Below are 20,000 nucleotides of genomic sequence, written 5' to 3' on the forward strand. Positions count from 1 at the left end.
ATGAATGAAAGTGTCGACACGTGAGAGAGGTGATGAGACAGGACGAATAGTGAATAAGGTCATTTTATTGTTTTGTTTTTTTGTATGAAATCTATTTTAGTTTTAATAAAAAATCCAATTAACGTTCTTTTTGGATGCTAGTCAGTAATTACAGTGTCCCCTGTTTAGGACACGGACTTTCTGCGGTGGTTATTACGCACACACACACACACACGCGCGCGCCTCCTTCTCCTGCACACAGAGTTGGATTGTTCGGTGAGGAAAAATAAGTACAGTGTCCCTGCAGGGTCACACAACGCCTCCCTTTTCCTCTGCCACTCGTTCATGTCCCTCGAACTGGAGCTCTCTCCCGCTCTCTCTCTCCCCTTCTATCTCTCTCTTTTCTCTCTCTCTCTCTCTCTTCCACCTTCAGTGCCCTGCTCTCCTACAACTCCTCCTTTCACCTGTTGTCCTCCTTTCGCCTTTCTCTCTTTCTCCCCTAGCAGCTTTTCCGACATCTTCAGGACAGATGACTTCATGTTTTGTGGTTTCTCTGTAACGCATCAGGTTGCTTTTTAGGTTATTTTATTTTTTCATCTCATTAACCACAATGTTAAACGTAACTTTTAAAAAAAACGTTTTTTTTTTCGTTTGTTTGCTTTTTTGTTAAAGTACCCGTCGTTTTTTTCCCCCAATGTTTTTTGTTTTTATTTAAATAAATAAATACATACATACATACATACATACATACATACATACATAAATAAGTCATTGTTGGCGAGTTGCCGCGGCGTGAGAGGAATAAAACGCTCCAGGACATGGTGTCATAGGAAAATAATCGACTTCACGGTGACAACAGCGACCACTTGTTGATTATTTTCCTAAAACGGCACGACACGGAGTGTTTTATTCCCCACTTACTGAACATGTAGCGTTACAGTGTTACACGATAATACTTACACATGTCCGGTTTTACAATGATTTAAATTAGACATGCAGATAAAGTTTAAAAAACAAAACCAAAACAATAATAAATAACTTGTTGTCTTTCAGGGAAACATATAACATATAGACATGTAATCATCGGATTCCACGTGCTCTTCCTGAAAACACTGGAGACTGAAAGACCACCTTTCACCTCGATCTCTTTCTCTCTCTCTCTAACTCTCTCTCAGAGGAATGTGAGGGGGGTTCGGCTCTTCCTGCTTCCTGCTCCCACAGCACAGCAATCCCATTGATAGGACTCGGTGGGGCAGGAGAGGGGTTTGGGGCAAAGGAGGGATGGATTACTACATAAATACACTGCAGGTTCTGTGTGTGTACTGTACATGAAACAGAGAGAGAGAGAGAGAGAGAGAGAGAGAGAGAGAAGCTCTGGTATTGTTTGATGTCTGTTGAACGGGAAATGCAAATACATACAGACTTAGTGGGACGAACGGAACATGAAGGAGAGACCGTGAGAGAACGAGAGACAGACAGAGATAAATAAAGCGTAGAGAGCCGGAGTGTGTTCCATGGATTTTCCCATGAACACCTTCAAAGTGCTGATTTGTCCTTCTTGCTCGTTTAGGAAGTGTATGATGAAGCTCTTTTCCCGTCTTTCACACACGAATTGCCATTCGTGTGTCTTTGATGCACCCTCGCAGGGGGACAACCTAGGAAGCTGCCCCAGGCCTAGGTCAGGTGAGGGGGTCAGGGAGGGTTTAGAAGTTCATTGCCATACAGAATAAACCCGTCTGTAATATGTTTATTCGATCAAACCATGATAGTCATTTGCAATTCATCAGATGAATTAATATGTCGGCTATTTTTTTGCTAAGATGTCACAGATCAAATGAGAAAAGGAAAAAAAAGAAAAGAAAAAAGGGACGAAGGACAGCAATATTAAATATCGCATTAGAATAAGTCATGGTTCGATTATGCATTACAGGTGTTTACATTTTGTGTGTGTGTGTGTGTGTGTGTGTGTGTGTGTGTGTGCGCGCGCGCTTCCTTGGGGACCATTTCTAAATGGTTTGTCCCATGCCAGGGATTACATATTTTTTTCTGGAAATCTCTTACTACACACAATAGACCTCTGTTTCTAACCCTCCTCCTGTAGAGATCCAGAGATCCCGAGTTTAATCCCAACAAGACCGTAGTGAAAATCTGGGGGATCGTTTTCAGTTTAAAACTGGAAACAAACAATAAAGCAATTTAGAGCAATTTAAATGTATAATATTTTAAATGTTCAGTATTTAAGTCACTACATAACATTGAGCAGTTTGTACGAAAAGTCAGATTTTCCTTCAAGTCTCATCTCTTCCACTGAAGCAAACGTTAATCCGGACGACAGTGTAACGTGTGACGTGTCCGTTTTTACACACACAAAAAACACAAGCTCGAGTGCATCTAGTTGACATCTAGCTAACATTACAGCTAGCTAGCTAAAAGGTCAGTCCAGAAACAATACTAAAAGCTAGGCTAGGTCTATAGGAGTCAGTTTACATCTAGCTAACATTACAGCTAGCTAGCTAAAAGGTCAGTCCAGACACAATACTTATAGCTAAGCTAGGTCTATAAAAGTCAGTTTACATCTAGCTAACATTACAGCTAGCTAGCTAAAAGGTCAGTCCAGACACAATACTTATAGCTAAGCTAGGTCTATAAAAGTCAGTTTACATCTAGCTAACATTACAGCTAGCTAGCTAAAAGGTCAGTCCAGACACAATACTAATAGCTAAGCTAGGTCTATAAGAGTCAGTTTACATCTAGCTAACATTACAGCTAGCTAGCTAAAAGGTCAGTCCAGACACAATACTAAAAGCTAGGCTAGGTCTATAGGAGTCAATTTACCTCTAGCTAACATTACAGCTAGCTAGCTAAAAGGTCAGTCCAGACACAATATTAATAGCTAGGCTAGGTCTATAGGAGTCAGTTTACATCTAGCTAACATTACAGCTAGCTAGCTAAGAGGTCAGTCCAGAAACAATACTAAAAGCTAGGCTAGGTCTATAGGAGTCAATTTACATCTAGCTAATATTACAGCTAGCTAGCTAAAAGGTCAGTCCAGACACAATACTAAAAGCTAGGCTAGGTCTAAAGGAGTCAATTTTTATCTAGCTAACATTATAGCTAGCTAACTAAAAGGACAGTCCAGACACAATACTTATAGATAGGCTAGGTCTATAGGAGTCAGCTAGTTAGCTATATACACTATATCCATAACTTATAACTTGTATGAGGTTTGAGCTGTCTGACTGAAAACATTTATCTATCTATTTATTTATTTATTTTTCATCGCATTAGTTAAATATTAATTAAAGTGTTCCTTGTCATGGTATACCAGTACCCTAGGTCCAACCTAGCTAACTTACCTAACTTGTCTGAAATCAACTTAGTCCAACTCAAAACTTCTTTTCTCGCTTTCTTTCAGTACGGCCTACATGTCCCACTTTGAGAAGCGGGATTTGCGAGCGTTCTCGGTAGAGCCGTTGCTGGTTTACCCGACACACTACACAGGCGAGCCGGGTTACTTCAGCGACACTGAGACGTCCACCATCTGGGACGACGAGGCCGTCAGTACGGACTGGGACCGATCCCACGCTCAGAAAACCGCCCAACAGGGCCGCATTCGGCCCATCGCCCAGAACAGTGTGACTGGGGAAACGCCACCTCCTGCTGCCCGTGCATCACGAGACGAACTGTGAAAAGACTCTAGCAAGAAAGATGTCTATGAAGGTTTTTAGGTCATGTACAAGAGTAAGTCAATAACTAGACTGTACTATGATTTTAAATATGTTTTAGCACTCATGCAAGGCTCTTCATCAGCTCAATAGAAAATAATAGAATTGTTAGCACACATTGCCTCAAAGCAGCTCAGCTAACATCACAGGTTTGATGGCAGTAGTAGGGAGGTTGAAGGAGGAAGAAAACTTGTGAACCAAGATTCCGAAGGGGCAAGATGAAAGAAAATACTTAAATTGTATAGGATTCCCAGTTTCTACGGCATATAAGTGGATGGTTAGCAGTTAGCATAGCAGTACGCTAATTATTAATGGAATTATGCTCTGGGTAAAGGCAGGTTACTTGTGCAACGCTTAATGCTCAATCAAAGAAAAAGAAACAGGGTTTTGTACAAGATCGGAACCGGAGGTCAAAGACCCTGACTGATGGTGCAGAAGCTTGTAGACCCTCTTATCGCGAACATCAGTACTCTGGAAATTTCCCACTGCTCTGTATAACTGATGAAGAACCTCCGACGAGTGTTGAAACATTTTCAAGATGTCGGGAGAGACCTACACACATACCCACAAGCTCACACTCCCACGGGATTAACAAATCACAATCGTTACCCATCAGCTACCTCCCTCATTTGCTGGCTGTTCAGCCAATAGCATTGCAGCAGGCTGAGATGCTCAGACATGGTTGGCTAACACCTGTGGTAGGCGAAGAAGCAAAGGAAGAGGGGGACAAAGGCTCATGTTTTAAGCCCACTTTATTTATTTCCACAGACGGTGTCACTGGAATTGTCTGTCTGCCTGTCCACAGATTTGTCCCTGGAGGATGTTGTGAGACACCTATAAAGACAGACAGACAAACAATTACACATACAAGTGACACGCATACATTTGGCAGTATGAACAAAAATGATCACAAAACATTTGGCGTTTTTTATTTAACTGTAAATAAAAACTGATGATGTCTAACCGGACGCAGGTGTTGAATAAAAAAGAGAACATCTCTGTGTTTGGGTCTGTGTGTGTTTGAATTTTTATAGCTGTATCAAAGCCTACACTCAGTCCCAGTGCAGTCTATCCATCCCTCCATCCATCCATCCATCCATCCCTCCATCCCTCCATCCATTTTCCATACAGCTTATCCTACACATGGCCACGGGGAGCCTGGAGCCTATCCCAAGGAACTCGGGGCACAAGGCAGGGGACACCCTGGACGGGGTGCCAACCCATTGCAGGGCACAATCGCACACACGAGGAACAAGGATGACGGAAATACAAGCCCAATTCCAAAAAAGTTTGGACGCTGTGTAAAATGTAAATAAAAGCAGAATGAAATGATTTTTAAATCTCTTAAACCCAGATGTTATTCACAACAGAACAGAGGAAACATATCAAATGTTTAAACTGAGGAAATGTAACGTTTTAAGGAAAAAATAAAGTCATTTTGAATCTGATGGCCGCAACATGTCTCGGAAAAGTTGGGACAGGGCAACAAAAGCCTGGAAAAGTAAGCGTTACTAAAAAGAAACAGCTGGAGGAACATTTGGCAACTATTAAGGTTAACTGGCAACTGGTGAGTAACAGGACTGGGTATAAAGAGAGTATCTTATAGAGGCAGAGTCTCTCAGAAATAAAGATGGGATGGAATCTGGATGGAAGCAGATGTTGCTCTAAAACCTGTATATACCTTTCAGCATTGATGGTGCCTTTCCAGATGTGCAAGTTGCCCATTCCGTAGGCATTAATGCACCCCCATACCGTCAGAGATGCAGGATTTTGAACTGAGCGCTGATAAAAAGCCAGACGGTCCCTCTCCTCTTTAGTCCTTTTAGTTTAGAGGACACGGCATCCATGGTTTCCAAAAAGAATTACAAATTCGTCTGACCACAGAACAGTTTTCCACTTCAAGTCGGTCCATTTTAAAAGAGCTTTGTCCCAGAGAAGACGGATGCGTTTCTGGATCATGTGCATATGACTTCTTCTTTGCATGATAAAGCTTTAACCAGCGTTTGTGGATGGCAACTCGAACTGTGTTCAGAGACAATGAGTTCTGGAGGTGTTTCTGAGCCCATGCAGTGATTTCCATTACAGAATCAGGCCTGCTTTTAACGCAGTCCCACCTGAGGGCCCGGATATCACGGGCATACAATATTGATTTTTACCCTTGTGCCATTCGCACAGAGATTTCTCCAGATTCTCCAAATCTTTTGATGATATTGTATACTGTAGATGATAAGATATTCATAGTCTTCGCAATTTTACGTTTAGGAACATTATTCTGAAATAATATTCAGAGTTTTTCGCAGCTTGGTGAACCTCTACCCATCTTTACTTCTGAAAGCCTCTCTAAGATCCTCTTTTTTACCCAATCATCTCACTGACCTCTTGCCAATTAACCTCCAGCTGTTTCTTTTTACTTAACACTTACTTTCCCAGCCTTTTGTTGCCCCCGTCCCAACTTTTTTGAGACATGCTTCGACCATCAAATTCAAAATGACCTTATTTTTTCCTAAAATGGTACGTTTCCTCAGGTTAAACATTTGATATGTTCTACCGTGAACAACACACGGGTTTATGAGATTTGCTCATTCTGTTTTTATTTACATTTTACACAGTGTCCCAACTTTTTAAGAATTGGGGTTGTACCATCTAGAAACACAATGAAGCATGCATGACAACATAAACATTTATAAAAGGAAAGAAAAAATTCGGTGATTCTACATTTTAGATGTCTGAAACTAACATAACTAGTCAAAATACAATTGTAGATATCTGGAATTTGATTTATGTCTGGTTCAAATGTAATTAAAGATATTTTGAATTGAATTTATTATTAGTCAAATCGTATTTAAAGACATCTATAACGTAATTAAAGATATCTCAAATGGATCTCTGACTACGGCAGTCTTTTTTTTATATATATAGAGATCTGCAAATGTCATTCTGACTAGGGCAAAGCTCAATAGATATATCTTGAAATAACATTCTAGTCTAGACTAGTCGACGTTACTTTATAGATATCTAAATTGTGTATTCAAATCACCCCGTTGCTAAGCCCCGCCGTTCTTTTTCTAACCGCTCGATTAGTGCAGTTCGGATAAATTAAAACCTACAAGCCAAATTAAACATGTCTACTAATCTGAGAAAAGAATGACCGTGCAACAAACTATGGGCCTAGTCAAAACTGAATTAGAGATATCTCTAATGAACTTTGTGTGTGTATGACGCGTCAACTAACGATATCTATGACGTCATTAAAGATACCTTAAATGGAATTTTGACTAGTCGAGATGCATTTACAGGTATCTCGAATCAGATTTCTTGCTAGTCAAATTATAATTAAAGATATCTCTAATTATCATTCTGACTAGTCAAATGATAATAATGACTCGTCGAAATACAACTGTAACTATCTAAAATATAATTATGGATAGCCAGTCCTACGTTTTCTATGCTAATTCCGCTTGCCATAATTGACTGACTATTCCCGCGCTGAGCGTGACGTCACGAGCAATATGGCCGACATCACTGAGGTAAAGTTGAACGTCAGAAACAGTCTTGTTGCAATTTATATACGACCAAAATGACTGTTGTTAAATATTTATGTTGAAGGATGTAACTGTAATGTGTACTTGTGTGAGAAAAAACATGTGATGAACCACATGTAGACTCGACTTTACTCACAACCTCCTGAGCAACACGTGTCTCATATTTGCTGTGTATTTACCTCATTAATAATGGTGTTGTGTCTCACCGCCACCTGCTGGTAGCTTTGAGTACTGCACGGCAACTTTAATCTGGTGGGAAAGGCAAAAAAAAAAAAAAGATGTAAAGTATTAAAGGATCTGATTTGCATATTCATCTTTATAATGAACGTGTGATCGTCCAGGATTGACGTCCATTTAAAAAAAAAAAAAAAACACCAACAAAAAAATACTTCTTTCAGTGATGTGTTGGTCTATTCGGAGGTCACGAGGACGATGTGAGAAAACGTCTCTCGTTTTTGTCGATTAAATTTTGTGTCCAGTTAATGAAATCGAATTGTGACATTGTGGTGGTGTTCAAGTGCGCGCAACTCGTCTTCATAATTAAAGTATTTCTGTCAGGACTTCGGTCCGAATGCTTCATTATCCCTCGCTTCATCTCTATTTAAAGAGAGTGATGCAGCGGCGCTTTAGTACTTTAGTCTGTCCGGCTCTCTTACTTCCTCGTCTGTACGCTCTTCCAGAGCTTCAACTTCAACCTTCATCCTGCTGTCCCTCCTTTGCTCTTTGGGACGGATGGACATGGGTTAGGTAAGAAGGTACACTGACACACACACACACACACACACACACACACACACACACACACACACATACATTAGACACTAATGAGTGGCCTGACAGATGTACTGCTTCACATGGGCACTTTTATACCAGGTGAGTTTTAAATTCTGTCTGCATGAAGTACTGGCTTTAAAATCGGTATTGACTTTTATAAGGGATGGAACGGGAAATGTGTGTGTGTGTGTGTGTGTGTGTGTGTGTGTGTGTGTGTGTGTGTGTGTGTGTGTGTGTTAGTCTGTGATAGTCATTATCTTCTAAGATGGAGTCTCATCTCTTTCTCTCTCACTGTTTTTTTTTTTTTTTTTTTTTAAGTGATGGTAACCAGGTCTAGTTTTCAGTCTCTCTCTCTCTCTCTCTCTCTCTCTCTCTCTCTCTCTCTCTCTCTCTCTCTCACACACACACACACTCACACACACACACACACACACACACACACACACACACACACACACACAGAGAGAGAGTTGAATTAAAACTCATAAACGTTAAGAAGGTTTAAGTGCGCAGTGCTGTGCGGCATGTTTATAATCGTTCACTGATTCATCTTCAGGAAGTGATTTAACCAGGTAAAGACTATTATTTTGTATTTTGTTAAATTAAAACCAACTAAGTTTGTTAAAAAATCATTGCAGGCAGGTGCAGAAATTATGATGCAGTTATCATCACCGTGACTTCTCCAGACATTTCATTGAAACATTTGGGTTTTTCTTTTTCTTTCTTTTTTTTTTTAAAGGCTTAAAGCTACAAAATCGTGGACTTTTTTGAGCTCATGGTGGAAAAACAACAGATTTTTTTTGGGGGGGGGGGGGGGGGGATAAACAGGACACAGAACATGTTGGTTAGTTTTGGGGAAATTCCTGAGTGTCACTCCACGATAACCTGCAGGGGGCGACAAACCCACATGCGCCACTTTACTTCTACGTCCACGAATGGTTCACTCTTCCATGTCGTCTAGAAACGTTACGAGGACCGGATTGTAGTTTAATCTCGAAGACATCTCATCATTACATCAGTGTAAACGTCATCCAAGAAGCCAAAGCACATCACAGCACATTTTATTGTAATATGTAGTAGAGACGAACAGGTCTCGTGTCGGATCTCCAATCTGAACAGTAACGGGCCCAAACTGGAGCCTTGAGGTTCTTCTATATTTTACACCGACTGAAAACGTGACAAAACGATTCACTCAGATTCATTTACCGGTTAGTTCAGTTAAAGTTTTCCTGAAAATAGCTGTCTACTCAGACAAACAGTCTGAGCTAATATTATAATCTTTGCCATTTTGTGTTTATTTTGTTTATAATATGCATTTCTAATATGATTTTTCAGTCCAAGCTCAACAAAATTCGACTGCACCAAACGACTCATTTTAACTGATTCGCTGAACAATTCCCGGTCACAACTAAAACATTCACTGATCGGATCCATTCACTGAATCACTGAACATGAGAAGAGTGAATCTCTGTCATGACTGAAAGATTCACTGATCTGATTCACTGAACGGAGAATGAGCGAATCTCAGTCATGGCTGTAAGACTCACTGATCCAAACAATGATTCGGTGTATGGGAAATGAGTGAACCTCAGTCATGACCAAAAGATTCACTAATCCAAATGTTGCTTCGCTGAATGGAAAACGAGTGAATCGCAGACATGACCAAAAGATTCACTAATCCAAATATTGATTCGCTGAATGGGAAACGAGCGAATCGCAGTCATGACCAAAAGATTCACTAATCCAAATATTGATTCGCTGAATGGGAAACGAGCGAATCTCAGTCATGACCAAAAGATTCACTAATCCAAATATTGATTCGCTGAATGGGAAACGAGCGAATCGCAGTCATGACCAAAAGATTCACTAATCCAAATATTGATTCGCTGAATGGGAAACGAGCGAATCGCAGTCATGACCAAAAGATTCACTGATCCGAACAATGATTCGCCGAAACGGAGATGAACGAATCTCACGATTCACTGTATCAACGATGCAGCGTGCATACGACTGCAAATACGACTCGATTCATGGACTACGGAGATCTTTAACGTATAAACGGACTGAACGTTTAAACGGACTGAAACGTTGACTGATTCAAACGTTCGAAAACTCAGGAGGAACGAATCATGACCAGAAGGATTCACCAAGTCAAAGAGATGCGGTGCACACGGTTACAAATACGACGGTACCAGATGTTTAAGGAAAAAAACAAAAACAGACCGATAACGTAAACCTGCGTACAGTCGTTTTGGATATGTAAGGAAGATTTTAAAGATAACAAAATAAAGATCGCTACAGGGCTGAATGTTAACAGGTTCAGGAGCTTTCTAGGAGTAAAACGTTTAAAAACAACAACAACAACAACAACAAAAACCCAACTGGTTGTACATGTCATTTTCACTCAGGCCGGGGTGTACGCCTTTCCGCGAGCAGGTGTCGAGTGAACTTGTTTTGTCGGTAATAGCTTTAAACATTAGCTAGTCACATGATCGACTGGTTGTCAACACCGAGGAACGCCTGTCACTCGGCCAACGCACGCACATTTTTTATTGCTCGTGTGAAGTGTAGCATGTCGGAGGAAAGACGGTGGAGTTGAGTAGCGCAGCGACTGCTGCAGGAGGTGAAGCAACTCCTCTGCAAATGATCCGTCGAGTTACATAAGCACAACAGATGAGTCAGGGCGAGCGAGAGAGAGAGAGGTGTAATTTAGTGAGTCAGAAAAAATTTATTTCTAGTGCAGACATCTCTCCTCACCTCCTCCTACATAAAAGCCTGGAGACTGCAGTGCAGTGAAGGAGAGTGGCGTTACTCCTACTTTCTCGCTCCTATCCCACAATGCCATCTGCAGCATGACTCAACACTCAGTGTAGTACATTTACAGTTACGTGCTTTTCTTCCAATCCAAGAACAGAGCTGATAACGGGGCAAATCGTGTTCATTACATAGCCCAACGTTAACGTTACCTCGCCCTACACCTCACTTACCATCCAGCGTTTCAACACGTACGCAAGCCTTGCATGTGTTTTCGCTTCCTCTTTCTCGAGTCGTATGAAAACAGTAACCGTCCTGCGGGTACGCGACCTCTGTTATACTGTCGTTACTATGGTTACGTCTGAAATAAATATCTCTACGTGTACAGCTGTAAATCAACAGCAAATCCAAAAAAAACAAAAAACAAAAAAAAAAAGACTCTTATGACGAGTCACGCTGTGTTCTGTTAGAGGACAGGTGAATATTTAGCCTTTAGCTAGGGAGCCCAAAACAAAACAAAAACAAAACAAAACAAAACCTACGCGTCTGTTTGAGTCCGAATCAGAGCGAAATGGTGAATGATTTATTTTATAAATAGTTTTAGACTCAGACATTTTGTGTATCACATTTTGTGTATTATATATATGTATAAATAGGGGGGCGCACGGTGGATTAGTGGTTAGCACGTTGGCCTCACACCTCCAGGGTCGGGGGTCAGATTCCCACCGTGGCCCTGTGTGTGTGGAGTTTGCATGTTCTCCCCGTGCTGCGGGGGTTTCCTCCGGGTACTCCGGGTTTCCTCCCCCAGTCCAAACACATGCATGGTAGGCTGATCGGCGTGTCTAAAGTGTCCGTAGTGTATGAACGGGTGTGTGAGTGTGTATGTGATCGTGTCCTGCGATGGATTGGCACCCTGTCCAGGGTGTACCCCGCATTGTGCCCGATGCTCCCTGGGATAGGCCCCAGCTTCCCCGTGACCCTGAGAAGGAGTAAGCGGTATAGAAGATGGATGTATAAGCAGTTCATTTGTTTTTTTTGTTTTTTTTCCAGGAGCCCACCTTGGTCAGCGCAGAAGAAGAGATTATATTTATTATAAATGTATTTGTCCCCACATGGGATTTCTGCAGCACTACAGCTCTGTCCTTTGGCTCGGTTTCGGCCGACAAAAACAAACCCCCAAAACAACCTGAACACTGCAACACGAGACACCCGCCGCCTTCGAGTCACTTCCCGCAGTCGAGTCGATCCAGGGTTCTCAAGCCTGCGTAAAGAACCGTTCCGAAGAAGCGGAACACGCCGGGGTTCTGTTCGAACGCTCTCACCGCTAAGGTTTACTCCCACCTTCAAGATGCGTCCTCTACGGAGGGGTTCCAGCAATATTCCAACACGCTCTAGAGACAGTCGTGCCGGCGCTGTGATCACTGATTACGCTGTTTGACTTTGGACTAAGGTTCTCTTTAAAGGAGCCGACAGCAGACGCAAGTCTGAACGTATAGAGCGAGGAAGTTATAGAATATATGTAGGATAACTGACGAAGCAGAAACGACAGATATCTACACTGGTGCAAATAATACACACCAATAACAGAATATTGGTGTATGATGAGGAACCATGAGGAATGCAATTACAGTCTGAAGTGACACATATACTGTAGATATCACTCAGAGAGAGAGAGAGAGAGAGAGAGAGAGAGCGCTGGCGGTGGTGTTTCAGCAGTAACGCTCTCTCCGAGTCCTCTCTGAAGAGCTGAGTCAGGCGTTTCCTAAAGCTCCAGGAGGGAATATTAACTTGAGTTATGGTCCCCGCTATCTCTCCGTGATTGGACTAGAATAACACCGACCTCTGTGTTCCACTTAATTCTCATGGAGTGGTTACAAGAACAGGAAGCGGAGACTGTATTGTGAACGGTCGAGATTATACACGCACTAGTAATCCGTAGTAATGCAAAAAAAAATGAACCTTTACGTGCACACCTACATCTGAAACGAGCGCCGCTAATCTAAATGAAATCTTGATCCGATCACACTAAAAAAGGTGTCCAAGCGTCTAGATCGGACTCCACGTTTGGGTTTGGAACGCCCACTTTTCACAAGCCAATCAAATTCCAGATGGGATCGAACAGACAAAGTAACGCCCGCCTAAAATATGGCGTTCCGCTCACAAAACTATTCAATCGACGCTAATCGGAATGGACTTTTGGTCCGATAAAACAAAAAAGTTTTGTCAGTTTCATAATCTCTTGATTTAAAAAAAAACAAAAACAAACATTTGTCAGTACTTTCAAATCTTTTCAGAATTGAATTTTTATATATTTATTTTTTTAAAATCTGGCCAAAATGGCTGCCGTAAAAACACCCTCGTACAAGAAACCTTTCACAAATACCTGCAACGTCTTAAGAGCTTTTACACAGAATTCTTCCATTTGAAAGTCATTTGGCTCGGCCTACTGTGGATTTGAATCGCGCCTAATTTTGTTTTAAAGCTCTCATACGATAGATTTACACGCATCCGAGGACGAAAAAACACTTTAACGTGCTCATCGTTTAAACTGCAGCGTTGCCTTTTTCCCCCCAGTGTCACAAACGACTCGTTCAATGATCCGTTCTAAATGATTCGTTCTAAATGATTCGTTCTAAACTCAGAGAGCATACTCTGCTCCGATCGGTCAGACGTCCCAGTCTGTCGTGATTGGTCTACCGCTGTCAGCGTGTGTCGGAAAAGGAAACGCCCACTACCGTAACGAGTTTCAGCTCCGTCTGTCAGCGAGCAGATGATGAATACCGGAGGCGGAGCTTATTGTTACAAACCTACGTAGGTTAGTACAGGACGTAAAGTCTGGAATCGCTAACGACTCGATTCAGCTGTTCGGAATCGATTCCTTCTTTTAGGAGTCAATTTTGGGAGACAGACTCCGTCTGTCAGATATTACGTGTATGTGTGTGTATTATATATGTATAAACAGTTCATTTGGGTTTTTTTTTTTTTTTGAGAAATTGAGCAAAACAAAACCGAGGAGATTTGAATCGTTCTTTATTATATATATTTATTCTTGACCAAAAGTCCTTCCTCTTAAATTAGAATCAAAGCTGCATGTTAAATGTGTAATATGGTAATCTAGTGCTGTGGATTTGTGGCCTGGAATCCGTTTCCCGTTGTGCGCAGATCGCCTGGTCGACCTTTAGCCATATTAAACACGAAGAGGGAGGAATTTATTATAAGCAGGTCACATGACCGGTGTTTTTCTGCGGAGATGCTGATGTCAGCGCTTCGGGTCCGAGAGTCTGAAACGGCGGCCTGGATTCAGTTGAACTTTCTTAAACCTTTGAAACCGAGTCACCTGGCAAACACGGAGACGCACATTTGAAAGACGCCGTGCGAGGCTGCGCCGTGCTAGCGAAATAAAAGAACTCGTACGTTTAGCGAAGCGAACGTGTAACGTGCGTGCACGTGACGAACGTGTTTATTAAAGCAACCGTTTAAGTTTACCTAAGAACAAATGCAAGATGTTTTTAGTTATTTTAAAGTTATTTTTAAAAAACCAGACAAGAGCAAATCGGGGTATAGTATAGTGTATACACTGTATATTATCTATTTAAAATATCAGGCTAGTTAGCAAAGATTAGCTACGTCGATAGGCTAGCATTACCTAGCAAAACTTATTCAAAAAATTCTCATTTAGTTTTCATTTCATAATTTTTAAAGCTAAACCTAAAACGTAGAATGACCAAATTATTAATGTACGATAAAACCGGTGTGTGTGTGTGTGTGTGTGTGTGTGTGTGTGTGTGTGTGTGTGTATGGTTAGCTCACACTCCGTTCTCCGGCGGATAAGTGTTGAAATCTCTCCTGTTCTTTCCGGAGTTTTCAGTTGTACTTTGTGGATCATTATGTTTCTGATTAAATATTAATATCATTAGGGGGTGTGTGTGTGTGTGTGTGTGTGTGTGTGTGTGTAGTAGCTGTTACACACAGCCTTTACTTGGCCTTGGTTAATTGTTGTTTAACACACCGCTGTGAAGAACTGTCAGCCACTGAGTAACACAGCTGACCACGCACGCTGAGTGCTGCTGTGTATAATATGGCTTCCTGCTCCCTATTCCCTATACACTAGTGCACTATGTAGTGAACAAGTACATGTTATACATCATCTCAGCCAACGGTAGCAAGCGAACTGGCTAAAGTTATCATGCTAGCTAGAACAAGCTCTTGTTAAGGAGAGAGGATTTGCTCTTAAGCTCTGTTTATTGTTGGTTTAAGATATTTGCTGATCGCTGCTTTAAGATATTTGTTGATTTCTGATTTAAGATGTTTGCTGATCGCTGCTTTAAGATATTTGTTGATTGCTGATTTAAGATGTTTGCTGATCGCTGCTTTAAGATATTTAGTCATCACTGCTTTAAGACATTTGTTGATTTCTGATTTAAGATGTTTGCTGATCGCTGCTTTAAGATATTTAGTCATCGCTGCTTTAAGACATTTGTTGATTGCTTCTTTAAGATGTTTGCTGATTTCTGCTTTAAGACATTTGTTGATTGCTTCTTTAAGACATGTGTTGATTGCTTCTTTAAGATGTTTGCTGATTGCTGCTTTAAGAGTTTAACGATTGCTGCTTTATGAGGTTTAGTGATCGCTGCTTTAAGATATTTAGTGATCTCTGCTTTAAGAGGTTTGGTGGTCGCTGCTTTAAGATTTTTAGTGATCGCCTCTTTAAGAGGTTTAGTGATAGCTGCTTTAAAGGGTTTAGTGATCGCTGCTTTAGGATATTTAGTGATCTCTGCTTTAAGAGGTTAACGATAGCTGCTTTAGTGATCGTTGCTTTAAGAGTTTTGGTAAGTGCTGCTTTAAGATGTTTCTTGATCGCCGCTTTAAGAGTTTTGTTGATCGCCGCTTTAAGATGCATATTTCAATCTATTTCACCCAAGAACCTTTCGGATAAGAAGCGGCTTTGGCGCGGCTTGTTAGTTTAAAGCCTTAATTCTCTGATTTTCTCTCAGATGAATAGTCTCAGTCTCAGCGTTCCCTTTTGTCCTGTTTCTCTTTTTCTCTTTCAATACTCTCTCTCTCTCTCTCTCTCTCTCTCTCACTCATTCTTTTTGTCTGTCCTGTCCTCTCTGTAATTAGTGCAAAGGCTGAGTTTTTTTAAGCCCCTCCCCCACTTCTGAACAGAGGTGGAGCCTGAGACACAATAGGGTTTAATCACTCATGTGGTCAGAGTTGAGAGCCAAGCTTCTCTCACATGAGAGAGACGGAGAGAAAGTGTGTGTGTGCGTGTAAGCGTGCGCGTTCGTGCGTGTGTGTGTGTGTGAGTGTGTAGAGCGGACTTCATCTCACGCTGAGTCGCAGTTACACGAGATTGACGGGAAAACCCTGGCACAGGGTCAGACTGCAGCTGGAAAAATCCACAGAGATTCAAAAGCAACCCGGACCTTCATCATCAGCCTCATCGTCTTCCTCATCCAGGCTGGATCATGGCTGCGTGCGTCGGGCTGCGTTACTCTTCTTAGCACACAGAGAGTGTTTGAGTGGAAATCAGAAGAGAACAGAGGAGCATCATGATCTCTCACTACCCCCTGGCATCTCTGCTCCCGTGGCCACCACTGCCCCTCTGCCTGGAGCTGGACGCTGAGGGAGGAGTGGCACTGCAGAGATACCAACCACGATCACCTGACAGCAGCCCTCGACACTGGGTCAGTTCTCTCTCTCTCTCTCTCTCTCTCTCTCTCTCTCTCCCTCTCTCTCTCTCTCTCTCTGCCATTTCTATCTACATGTTTCTCCAGACATCAAAATGTCAACAAAACACCGACACATTTGTTTTTGTCTAAGAAGCCTCATCGAGTGTGTCCCTAGTATGTCCCTATGATGTGTGAACATCTGGATGGAAATCTAGATGCAGACAGGATGGACCTCTGTTGTGTGTGTGTGTGTGTGTGAGGTACACTTAACGGTGTTAACCCAGTGAGTTCGTCTTGGACTCGTTTAAACCGGTTTAAAGCGGCCAAAAGTGATTTTTTTTTTTTTTCCTCGACAAAATGAAATCGGCCTTTTCTGTACGCGAGTGTTTCCACGTTTTTGATGTCATCCTTTCTCGACGTTTTATCGCGGAAGCGGCGCACGCTGCGTGATTCTTCCGTTCGGATTATGGGGCTGTCGTGCAGGTCGTTAAGATTTGTGTCCTTTTTGCGTCGTGAGAAATCTTAACAGTTTAGCCGAGCGTTGGAAACGTGAGCAGTTTTGAGTTTGTGTGTTGGCGTGAGGCAGCACAATCGTATGTGGACACCTGGACAGCACACCCGTATGTGCTGGATGAATTCCTCCTTTTGCTGTTATAACGCGCTCCGGTCTGTCTTCTGCGAAGGCGTCCCACTAGATTTTGGGGCGTGGCCGTGGGGATCTGCGTCCGTTCAGCTACGAGAGCGTCAGTGAGGTCGAGGTCAGGTGCTGATGTTGATGTGACGAGACTCCGGTTCCAGTTCATCCCGAAGGTGCTCAGCGGGGTTGAGGTCAGGACTCTGTGCAGGACGCTCCAGTTCTTCTACCTTCTTCCGACCTTCACACACCACGTCTTCACGGAGCTGGCTTCGTGCACAGGGGCGTCGTCGTGCTGGAGCAGTGTTCGGGGACTCTTAGTTCCGCTGAAGGGAAATTATAACGCTACAGCGTACAGAGACGCTCTACACGATTGTGAGCTTCTGACTTTGGGGCTACAGTTTGGGGAAGATCCATTAACGGGTGTGATGTTCCGGTGTCCACATACTTTTGGCCATACAGTGTAGATGTTACTAAATATACAGTAATAAGTAAGGATAAGTTAGTTCCTGTTTGCACTTATGTTATAGCTGTGATCTCTCTCTCTCTCTCTCTCTCTCTCTTTCTCTCGACCTAGAAAGCGTAAACATCTCTATCCTGAAGACTGTGACTGTTACTAAAGTGCTGACACTGGAGACTCCTTCCAAAAAACGTTAAATAAACATCTCCTAAAAAAAAAAAAAACAAACAACAAAAAAAACGCCCCCACCTCCGTTCAACGATCGTCCGTTTGTCTTTTGTTAAACCACAACATCTAAATGATCTAAATGTATCGTTCGCTTTAGATTACACGTCCCTGTGAATGAGCTGTTACTATAGAAACGATAACGTCATAACATAACGAGCGCTTTAATATCGAAACCTGGCGTTCGTGCTAATGCGCGCCTTCCGACCAATCGGATTCGAGAATTCAACTGCACTGCACCGGGGTATAATAATCCTGGACACCAGGTGTAGAGAGGAGCTGATTGGTCTGCATGTATGGAAGGAGTCTCCAGTGTCAGAGGCAGGGCCGTGAGTAAGCCCGTGAGTAAGCAGGACAGGACGGCACGTCGGCGTACGTCTCTTCGGCGTTGATTATTTTACTCTAACAGATTGGCGCTGAGGGTTATATTCCTTACACGCACTACCGGTCGAAAGTTTGTGGACACCCGACTGAAACGTTTCCTGAAAAGCAGCCGATGAGAGTCCGGCGTCGGTGGGAACTCCTTTAATCCTGTTTAAAAACCATCTCGGGGGAAATTCCTCAAGAAGTCGCTCGAGAAAACGCCAAGAATTTTTTGATTTATTTGGGATTTTTTTTAACATAATTCCCATAGTTCCGTTGGTGTTACTCCTGAGTTTTGACGACTTTATTATTATTATTATTATTATTATTATTATTATTCTAAAATGTCTGTCTAATGAGTGTCTGAAAGTTTGACCGGGAGTGTACGTCTCGCTAGTAACCAAAAATGTAATAAAGAGTGCTCAGGCTTCTGCTGACTCGGTGAAGACGCGCTCGTTCACACGAATCCGCGTGGTGATTTCTGGTAAATGGATCAAGCAGAACGGCGGTTATTGCGCCAGAGTGTGTCGGGGAATCTCTGTTAGGAACGGATGGATACGGTGATGCGGCGCGATGATGATGATGTGTAGGGAGGTTGAGAAGGCTTGGACAGATAGTGAGAAGTGTTCGAGTTGATTTAGCAGCCTTCAATTCTCTTCATTTTCCCCTCGTCGCTTCCTCATCCGTCTTTTCAGGTTGACTATCCTAAACCTGGCCGAAATTTGTGTTTCTGGAGCTTTCCATGGATATGATGAAGCGAAGTCGGTCAGTCGCATTAAAATGAGGCAGAGAGAGAGACAGATACAGAAAGAGAGACAGAGGCAGAGAGAGAGAGAGAGAGACAGAGAGAGAGACAGAGAGAGAGACAGAGAGAGAGAGCGTTAGAGAGACAGAGAGAGAGACAGAGAGAGAGAAAGAGAGAGAGAAAGAGAGAGAGCGTTAGAGAGAGACAGAGACAGAGAGAGAGATAGCGTTGGAGAGAGAGAGACAGAGAGACAGAGAGAGAGAGCATTACAGAGAGAGAGACAGAGAGAGACAGCGTTAGAGAGAGAGACAGAGAGAGAGAGTTAGAGAGAGAGACAGAGAGAGAGAGAGTTAGAGAGAGAGACAGAGAGAGAGAGTTAGAGAGAGAGACAGAGAGAGAGAGAGTTAGAGAGAGAGACAGAGAGACAGAGAGTTAGAGAGAGAGACAGAGAGACAGAGACAGAGAGAGAGACAGAGAGAGAGAGAGAGAGTTAGAGAGAGAGACAGAGAGAGAGAGAGTTAGAGAGAGAGTTAGAGAGACAGAGACAGAGAGAGAGACAGCGTTAGAGAGAGAGACAGAGAAAGAGAGTTAGAGAGAGAGACAGAGAGAGAGAGAGTTAGAGAGAGAGACAGAGAGACAGAGACAGAGAGAGAGACAGCGTTAGAGAGAGAGACAGAGAGAGAGACAGAGAGAGAGAGAGTTAGAGAGAGAGACAGAGAGAGAGAGAGTTAGAGAGAGAGACAGAGAGAGAGAGAGTTAGAGAGAGAGTTAGAGAGAGAGAGACAGAGAGAGAGACAGCGTTAGAGAGAGAGACAGAGAGAGAGACAGAGAGAGAGAGAGTTAGAGAGAGAGACGGAGAGAGTTAGAGAGAGAGACAGAGAGAGAGAGAGTTAGAGAGAGACGGAGAGAGTTAGAGAGAGAGACAGAGAGACAGAGACAGAGAGAGACAGAGAGAGAGAGTTAGAGAGAGAGACAGAGAGAGAGAGTTAGAGAGAGAGAGACAGAGAGAGAGAGAGTTAGAGAGAGAGACGGAGAGAGTTAGAGAGAGAGACAGAGAGAGAGAGAGTTAGAGAGAGACGGAGAGAGTTAGAGAGAGAGACAGAGAGACAGAGACAGAGAGAGAGAGA

The 20,000-nt window shown here is 42.6% G+C and overlaps 2 protein-coding genes across 3 annotated transcripts in view; both read left to right on the plus strand.

The window, feature by feature from the left end:
• colgalt2b (collagen beta(1-O)galactosyltransferase 2b) overlaps positions 1-4,705 on the plus strand; it is a 33,477-nt gene extending 28,772 nt beyond the window's left edge. For both annotated transcript variants that reach the window (XM_053680469.1, XM_053680468.1), the window contains one exon: positions 3,395-4,705. In XM_053680469.1, the coding sequence (XP_053536444.1) occupies positions 3,395-3,668 (274 nt within the window). In that variant the 3' untranslated portion in view covers positions 3,669-4,705. The remainder of the gene's footprint in view (positions 1-3,394) is intronic.
• Positions 4,706-15,976: 11,271 nt separating this feature from the next.
• The window catches only part of rgl1 (ral guanine nucleotide dissociation stimulator-like 1), a 34,459-nt gene continuing 30,435 nt past the window's right edge, over positions 15,977-20,000 (plus strand). The window contains exon 1 of the mRNA XM_017468126.3: positions 15,977-16,461. Within this exon, the coding sequence (XP_017323615.1) occupies positions 16,327-16,461 (135 nt within the window). The 5' untranslated portion in view covers positions 15,977-16,326. The remainder of the gene's footprint in view (positions 16,462-20,000) is intronic.

The sequence above is a fragment of the Ictalurus punctatus genome, chromosome 5, assembly GCF_001660625.3.
Source record: "Ictalurus punctatus breed USDA103 chromosome 5, Coco_2.0, whole genome shotgun sequence".
Taxonomy (NCBI): domain Eukaryota; kingdom Metazoa; phylum Chordata; class Actinopteri; order Siluriformes; family Ictaluridae; genus Ictalurus; species Ictalurus punctatus.